The sequence below is a fragment of the Lipotes vexillifer genome, unplaced genomic scaffold (genome assembly GCF_000442215.2).
Source record: "Lipotes vexillifer unplaced genomic scaffold, Lipotes_vexillifer_v1.1 scaffold149, whole genome shotgun sequence".
Classification (NCBI taxonomy): Eukaryota; Metazoa; Chordata; class Mammalia; order Artiodactyla; family Lipotidae; genus Lipotes; species Lipotes vexillifer.
In genome coordinates this window covers 2,542,484-2,551,838 of record NW_006779962.1, presented here as the reverse complement: position 1 = coordinate 2,551,838, position 9,355 = coordinate 2,542,484, and the positions used below count along the sequence as shown (strand labels likewise).

The 9,355-nt window shown below is 46.3% G+C and overlaps 1 protein-coding gene across 2 annotated transcripts in view; it reads right to left on the bottom strand.

Moving 5' to 3' along the window:
- The window catches only part of MED27 (mediator complex subunit 27), a 211,311-nt gene that overhangs the window by 199,946 nt on the left and 2,010 nt on the right, over nucleotides 1–9,355 (bottom strand). For both annotated transcript variants that reach the window (XM_007453114.1, XM_007453115.1), the window contains exon 2: nucleotides 8,927–9,071. In XM_007453114.1, coding sequence (XP_007453176.1) covers nucleotides 8,927–9,071 — 145 coding nt within the window. The remainder of the gene's footprint in view (nucleotides 1–8,926; nucleotides 9,072–9,355) is intronic.

Below are 9,355 nucleotides of genomic sequence, written 5' to 3'. Positions count from 1 at the left end.
GGGAGGAAGGGAGGAAGGAAGGAAGGAAGGAAGGAAGGAAGGAAGGAAGGAAGGAAGGAAGGAAGGAAGGAAGGAAGGAAGGAAGGAAGGGTGGGGGCTAGAGAAGGGAGCTGGTGCCGGGCCATGAGGCCCTGCACCCGGACTGCTAATGGTAAACAGGTCATCTGCCAGGCTCTGCACTGCATACTTAAGGGAGTATTCACGTAATCCTCACAGCCACCCTAAGACGCAGGACTGTTTGTGCCATTTTGCAGATGAGGAAACTGAGGCTAAGAAGTCTGGCCAAAGGTCTGTCTGCTTCTGGACTCAGGCCCCTGGGTATGATAACTAAAATGCCTCCCAATGCCAGCAGGGAGCTGGAATTGATCCTAAGAGACATGGAGGAAACCACTGAGGTGTCTTCTTTGTCCAGGTCCCTGGGAACTGCCGAGCGGAAAATGGCTGCAGTGGGTGGGAAGGGGCAGGAAGCCAGAGGGGAGGCAGTAGCATTGCCCCAAGCACTAAGGGTGGCCTGGGCTCAGACAGCGGCAGTCAAGGTGGAGAGGAAAGACTAAGTGGTTTTGGAGAGGTGGCATCAGTAGATCTTGGTCAGCAGGTGTGAGGGTCCGGGCACCCTACCACGAGAAGCAGGTCTGGGGGCGGGGGCAGGGTTTCCGTTCTGGCTCCTTCTGCCCGAGAAGCCTGTGAGTCCCAAGTGCAGATGTCCAGCGGGCACTCTGACATGGGTCAGGATCTCAGGCGAGCTTCTAGGCTGGCTGGAGTGCGGTGTCATCCGTGTACGGCTGGCAAGTGAAGCGGCAAAACAGATGGGCTGGCCCAGAGCAGGCACGGACCACAGGAGAGAAGCGCTAGTTATCTCTCAGCTCTTTCCCAGCTCACACCCGCCATGAGGAAAAGAAGACAAGCAAAAGGGGAGGCGTAACATCAGATTCTTTCTGCACTTGTAACGGTACATTTCCTTCCCCACCGTCAATGTGCAACTTACCAGGAACAAAAATGATATGGGACACTTTCCTGTCTACTAAACATTCCTGGAAGAGAAGAGAAAATGCCCTTTTCAGGCTCTGGTTACAATCTACACAAAGCTTTGGGCACACCGCACAAACCCAGTCAGCCCAGAAAAGGCTACTGTAAGACAGCCAAAGAGGGACTCAGGCTGAGTTACCCTCACCCCCAGCCCCGGACAGAGTGACTCCTGCAGAGCACGTGTGACACACAGCCAGCAGCCTCTGCAGCCTGCCCAGGGTAGCTTCTCAACAGAGTTCCTGCTCCTTTAGAGAAAAAGAAGGAGGGAATCACACATCTGATTCCAGGCCACAACAAAGTGACAATTTTCAGAAACCACAACTAATAAGTAGAACATAAAGATATGGAATTAGGCCAAAGCCTTGGGGTGGAACCCACTTAGTACTACGGGGGCATCAGGTGATTTTCATGATGGCTTACACTCGGTGTGTTACAGGAGGCTACTGCTGTCTAGAGAACCTCTGAAAGGTAGCCTTCCCCTAAGGGCCTCTAGGGCTGCTGCTCTATCCTGGTCTGTTCTGAGATGCTCTGCAGCGTACACAACAGTTGTGCTTAAGAAACGTTCCCGGACAAGAATTACGCTCCTCTGCTCCCCAGGTTACACTTTCATTTCCAAAACCACGGAAATGCATAAATGATTCCACTGCTCCTTCCCAAGTGAGAGCCAAAAGGGACTCGAGAGATCTTCAGTCCAGCTCTTCATTCTACCAACAAGGAAGCTAGAACCCAGAGGAACAAAGCCACGGGCACACGGGCACACAGCTGGATAGCAGACAGCCAAAACCAAATCCCAGCCTCTCGAGACCTCTGTCCAGGGCTCTCATGACTACCGCTGCCTCGATAAAGCTTGACCAATAGTATTAAAAGGAGTAAGAAGAAGCATTAACACCACTGCACGCTCACTACACACTGGGCACTGCTCTGGGTACCTCAGGTGTATTACACTCATCAGTCCTCACAACAGCCCTATAAGGCAGAAGTGTCATTATCTACTTTTGACTGATGAAGAGGCTGAGACAGAGGGAGGGTATGGAACTCACCCCAACTCACAAAGCCGGGGAGTCAAACCCAACAGAGTCCGACTCCAGAGCCCTGCCTGTAATGAGCACCCAATTTACAAATTGGATACAATCCAAGTGTTTATTTTTACAAGGGCCCGTGTGTGCGTACATTTTCCTAAAGAAACAACACTAGAAATCCCAGACTAGCCTATGATGTTTTCCCCACCAGGTAAGAGGACTGCAGACCAATGGGAACTCTGAGCTCTGGGAGCAAGGCCTTATCAAGTGCCAAAGTGAGAGGATTCCTCCTCAGTTTGCACAGATGGTCTGCTCTGGGCAAGACAAAGCCCTTCTCACCAACTTCTCTGCCATCCCCTCATTCCTCATTTCTTCCCAGGCCCCTCACCCTGTCTTCAACATCCCTCAAGTCCCACATCCCATCCAAACCCCTAGCTCCATATCAAAAGGTTACCAAAAGGTTAGCTATCTTCCTCACCAAACTCCCAAACCTCCAGGTTTTATGAGGAAAGAGCCCCCTCCCACTAATTCATACTAATGTGTGAATTGTTGATATCTATGCCCAGGTTTCCTCAGGGGGAAAAGGTGCTGATTACCTAAAAGAATCTAATTTGTAGAACTTCAGAAGAATATACTAAAGCCAAGCTTGGGAGGCTGTGTGATACAGCGGAAGTCACTGGAAGACAGGCCCGCACAGCCTGGGAGTCTGTCCTCGCCACTTTGTTAGGATAATAATACCAGCCCCTAGAGAGTATTTACTCTGTGCCAGGTAAGTGCTGTACTTATATTACCTCATTTAGTCTCAACGTATTTTTCTGTGGTGGGTACAACTATCGTCCCTATTTTAAAGAATAGAAAACTGAGGCACAGAGAGGGAAGCTTCATCGTTGTCAGGTAGCAGAGCTGGGATGTAAACCAAAGTGGTCTAGCACTGAAGCCTATGCTCTTAACCACTCAGCAATACTGCCACTCCATAAACAAACACACACATACGCTTAGTGTGCCGGGAATTATAACTACCATTTAATACACACTTATGACATGTGAGTTGTTCTAAGGCACTTCATACGCATTATTTCATTTAATGTTCCCTATAACACTATGATACAAATACTTGTATTAGCCCCATTTTACAGACGAGGAAACAAATGCTTTAAACAAGTTTTTCACGTGTTCAAGGCACAGCGTAAGTGCAGAGCTGGATCATATCTCAGGCAGCCTAACTCCAGAACTTACAGTTAAGGCTTGACATTTCTAACTGTACCTTCCTTTACTTCTGAATCCAACAGTATCTAGAAACCCCGGAGACTGGTTTTGTTTGGTTCTTTTTCCTGCTTGGTTGTGTTACTCTTTGTTCTTTTCATAATGGCTCACACAGTATCAGGACTTGGGGTGGGGAGGGAGAAGGGTGCAGGGTTCAAGGCCAACCAGGGCAGTCACTACTGCAGTCAAACTCACTCATGCTGAGTGACAGGGAGCCAGGAAGGTTAGATTTAGGTGTAAGAACACCTCTAAGAATGGTACCTGGCACCTCTGCTAATAATAACAATCCAGAACAGCGCCTGATCCAAAGCCATGATGATTAAGGTTTTGGGGGGTATTTTAGTGGTTTTCTTTCCTCATTATGTTCTGAATGAATCCATATTCCCTGAGTGAGTCGGGGCGGGTCTGGTGATAAGGAAAACACTAGGAACAGAAATTAGTTATTGATAACACACCAAGTGAGATAACCCCTAAGAGGCTGATGGAGTTGACTCGCCTCTTCCCAGTTTTCGCATTTCTGCCAAAACAACAGCTGCCACAGAATACCTGACATCAGGTGCTGTCGCTCAAATTAGCCTGACTCAGTCAACTCCGGACGACTTCTACCAAGTCCCATCCCCTCCTGAGCACTGGCTGCCAACCCGGCTCTCTCAGGAAGGGAACACCAGATGACAGGCAACACAGATGAAACTTCCAACCTCAGCCCTCAAAGAGCGTATCATCAGTTCACCAACTGACCTCACCTTTCCTTCCAAATTACCCTTCTGGAATCTGGCCCTGGCCGCCAGCATAGGACCTCAGAATTTTCTCTCATCTACAAGTAGCACAACTAAATTTCTCAGTAATGGCCCAAAATGGAAATGTCCTGATGGCACGTCATCAAAAATACAAGCAAGCAAAACACAAAAGGGGTTGTAAATTAAAAATTCAACAGAAAACCCTTTTTACTTATTCTTTCATTCATTCAGTGAATTTTAATTGAATGTGCACTGAGTACCAGGAGCCCTGCTAGGCGCTGGGGACTCCCCCCTGGGAATAAGAGGGACACAGTCTCTCTCCTCAGGGACCTAAAAGAGGACGGGGCCCCTAAGGGAAAAGGCTCCGTGTTGCAGTTTTAACCAATCCTACCCATTAGCTCCATGATGCCAAAACGTCAAGAGCACCTTCAAGGCTGGATGTGAGGGACATGAATGTTATAGCAACTTAAAGCCACTGAGTAACTAGATTCTGATAAGAACAGCTCGGGAAGGTAGAGTGGAGGAAATGTCTTCAGGCTTTCCAACTGAATACCCTTGGAATTGAAATTTGCTCTTTCTCTAATAAAAGTGAAAGATTAAGCATGCAAAAACAAAGAAAAGGCAGCGCCAGCCCCTTCCTCAGGGCCCATTTCCCAACCCCGGGAGAAGGTGACACTTCTGGGGTCTTTGCTGCTTGAGACGTCACCAGGAAAAGGCTGAAGTCTTCACCCCCTTTTCAGGCAAATACACAAGCAGCCTCCTGCCATAAACAAATAAAGAAAGTCAAAGCCGGAAATCAAAGCCTGGAGACAGGACACTGGAAACCTTCGGAAAGGGGCCTTCAGAATAGTTCAGCCTAACTCTCAGCATATCTGAACATAATAAGAACAATCCAGAACAGCGCCTGATCCCAAGTCATGATGATTAATTAAGGTTTTGGGGGGCATTTAAGTGATTTTCTTTCCTCATTATGTTCACATTCACTACCTTACAGCAAGGACCGCGTTGACGCCAATTATTTTTTGCCGTCGTCGAGAGCTTGTCATCTCTCTACAGAACAATAATCTATAGGTGCACAAGAGTTGAAAGCTAAATTCTTTCCCCAATTCAGCATGGGAAAAGTGCTGCTCCCAGCAATTTGACATCATTTCATTAGATTAGATTAATTTTTTTTTTTAGGTTAATTTTTAAATGTGTTATCCTAACAATTATGCCAACTACCATGTAATTAATATTCTGACTTTATAAAAATTACAAAATCCCCTAAAGAAAATAATTAGTCAGTAAGCATGAATGAGACTTCTCTATGGCCAATGGCACATAAAATAGAAAGTTCATCACATAATGGGTGGTATCAAAGCCTTTCCCACACTTCCTTCAATTCTTAGCCAACAGTGCAGAAAGCTGACATTGGCAAGTTACCCTCAACTTCACCTAACATATTAATGCACTTTCCGGTTTAAACTCTTCGAGGGTAAAATGAAGAATGATGAAAGCTTTTGCAATTAAAAAGCTCTTTTCATTTGTAAGAGAGGCATGATAAACACATATTATTGCTGCTTCCATATCCCCAGCTGGAAATAAGAATACTGGCTTATTTCTTGGCGCTACTTGTTGAGTTTATTAAAGAAATGTACATAAGGCATCCTTACCCTTGTTTTCCTCTTTTCTTTCAAGGTTTGGAGTACAGTATTTGTATAATAGATCTTAAATCCCTTCCAGAGTAAGGTAAGGTATAAATAAGCAATAGTCAAATAGGACATTATCTACCATAACAGAAATAAAAAACGTTTCCCCTGTAGCCCACCTTTGAATAACTGGCAGAGGCTGCCTAGCCCCAGAACAGAGTTGTGAGCCCAGAGGTTGCCTTAGCAGGAAAGAATACAGAGGGTGGTAAGTGATGTCTGCCCTGGACAAGACTGACAGTTTCAGGACCATGTCCCATGTATTTGCCATCTCCATCCTTCAGTAAACCACTAAAAATGAGTAAAATGTGATACCGGTTCATAAATAAAATATATGAATTGCTCCTGTGATGAAGGTTAAAGGGGGAAAATGTTTGCTATAGTCAAAACCTTAAGCCAAACCTGATTAAAGCATCAAGTTTTAGAGGAAAGAACACTGACCTACATCAGGAAAGGCAAATTCTAGTCTAGCTATGAAGCCATGAGCAGGTTGGTTCACTTGGCTTTGGTCTGCTTGGCTATAAAATAAGGGGGTAAGCTAAACATCTCTTAATCATTCTCTTTATTTTGCCAATTAATGGTATAAGACTCCAAAGTCCCCCCTCTGCTGGGGCACTCGGAAGCCGGTGGAAGAGCAGTTACTTTAGAGGCACGCACCAGGCCAGGACATGACTGAACCCCTACACCACTCACACTGCTCATATGGGACCTAAAATCTGTGATACATTTCTACATCTAGTTTTAAGCTGTAGCATCTCCAGGACAAGAATTTCCACATACATAATATTTCTTTTCCTTAACACATCCTCTTTTCCACCTGAGGGCAAGGGTGGGGGGCAGGGACAGGATCTTCTATTTTAATACTCTAATAAATTCAGCAAACAATTAAAACTACCTTCAATCAAAAGTTAAGAGTCATCACTCCAAGTTAAAACCAGTCACTTCCACTGGAGTCCCACACACTCAGGGTTTCGAGATCAGCCTAAATCTTCCCACCATTGAAAAGTCTCCATCCCTCAAGCCTATTCCAAGAACATTACCCACATGATACAGGAACACAGCTTCCACGTCCAAACACCAAAAAGCAAGACTTTCTACCAGGAGTCCAACCAGAAATAAGTCACCTACAGATCAGATCCCACCCAATCACCAGGTAAACTCACATTAAGATGTCCAAGCATGCCCCTGGGGAAATAAGGATGCTCAAACAGAAAACCCTGAGAGGGCAGGGCTATCTGCATAGGGCCAGAACAGTCTCATGTCTGGCCCTGGGAACTGCAACAGACATCTCTAATTTCTTGTCTGCCCAGCGTCCTCTCCTGCCTCTATCTAATTCCAAGCAGCCCCAATTCTGTGCTTTAGCTGATCTGCACTGGGCAGTCAGAGAATCCCACCCCCAGAACTCAATGAGCTGTCTGGGTAGGTAGGGGCCACCTACCAAACAAGGCCAGAATCCATTTTTAGGGTCTGGTGTGGACACCTGGAGATCACCTGGTAGAAGGACCGCGCAAACCTACAGCTGCCAGTGTGTCTTTTCCACCACTGGGAGATATCAGGCCAACACTGGGAAGCAGGCGTAGATAGGGCAGGAGAGTGACAGATCCCCATACCACCTGGGCACCCTGATCCTCAAGACTGAAGTGGGTCTCTGTCAACAGCAACCCAGAGCTTGGAGGACAAGCCTTAGAGGTTAAATGCACGCATACCACGTTCAAGGTCCTTCTTGAAGTGCCCCAAAATAAGTCATTTCTCCCTGAGTCTCAGATTCAGCCGCCAGGGTTCCACTGCAAACCAAAGAATGTTAAATACTCTTCCAGACAAATTCAAGGGAAAAATTCTACACACTGGAAACACAGTCAAGGCTCACCTGTCACTTAAGACCTGAGAGGGAAAAGAACCACAGGAAAGAGGAAAAGGATGACGGATAACTGGAGGGGGCAGAGCAGTTCACAATCAGTAACTGTAAGAACAATTATCTCCAGGGAGGTAGCAGTCTAATGAGAAAAGCTTCCCAAAATGTTCCAAACATATATTCTAGCTTTCTCTCAGCAGCAACGAAACAAAACAAAACACAATAACCCACAGCACCCAAACAAGAGGAACTTGTTAGTAAACAAACTAACTGTTTCCAGGCTTATGAGCCTAATTGTTCCTGTTATTTTTACACTACAGCTTAGTTTTCCTTTTACAGCTATCCTAAGGTTACGCCACGGGCCTGCCTACTGCAGGAAACCATGAATAGCAAATTCTAGGGAGAGTGTTTAGAACAATCTCCCTCAGACGGGTGTAGAATAATTAGAGAAAAGAGAGTATTAGGAGGTTATTTATTTTATACATAGTATACACACTACTATGTATAAAATAAATAACCAGCAAGAAGCTACTGCTGGTTATCTATTTTATAGCACAGGTAACTATACTCAATAGTTTGTAATAACATATAAGGGAGAGAATCTGAGGAAGCGCACACACACACACACACACACACACACACACACGTATCACTGAATTGCTGTGCTGCACACCTGAAACTAACACGATATTGTAAATCAACTATACGTCAATTAAAAAAAAAAAAAGATGAAAAAAAAGAGAGAGATGGGGACTTCTCTGGCGGTCCAGTGGTTAAGACTCCACACTTGGGTTCGATCCCTAGTTGGGGAACTAAGATCTCGTAGGCCGTGCGGCACGGTGCGGGGGGCAGGGAGAGAGAGACAGTAATCTACCAAACAGTAATCTACCAAACTCTAGTGATGTTCTTCCATCAACAATGGGGAGGACAGGCCAAGTAACATAAACCATGTGAGCGGCTGCACACTGAGACCAGCAGTCCTTCACCTTCTGGGGGTCAGGGACCCCTCTGAGAATCTGATGAAAGCTAGGAAGTCCTCCCCAGAAAAACACACACACACACACACACACACACACACACACACACACACACACACAAACATTCTGCATGTGATTTCATGGGGTTCATAAAAGCTGCTCCCTACACCCAGCAACCAGGTTAAACACACCTGACTCTGAACAATCCTCAAAGACTTCAAAGGGAAGTCTGAAACTTCCAACTCTGTAACCCGATGCTGAATCAAGAACAAAAAAGGAAAGAAAAACCCTCACTCTCTGCCTTTATGAAATGTAAGAAAACTTGTTTTTTCCTATATTAGCTCCATGTCTGACATGTCCCCCTTACCTTGTTTGACCACTTATATGCCTGAAGGAGTTGACTGTAGAGAGGGGTTTTGTCCTGCACGGGATCCAGACTCAACAGCCCACTGTTATGGAGAGGATGGTTCTCAGAAGGCTTGCCGACCAAGTTGCTCAGCCGTTCCAGCTCACTGAAAAGTAAACAGATACAGCAAATAAACCCGAGTCCACTGAAACTCCAGCGCTAAGCCAACCACATTGGTCAACGGCTGTTCTTCAAACTGCCCATCAAAAGTCCCTTAAGAAGGGCTTCCCTGGTGGCGCAGTGGTTGAGAGTCCGCCTGCCAATGCAGGGGACACGGCCCCGGTCCGGGAAGATCCCACATGCCGCCGAGCGGCTGGGCCCGTGAGCCATGGCCGCTGAGCCTGCGCGTCCAGAGCCTGTGCTCCGCAACGGGAGAGGCCACAACAGTGA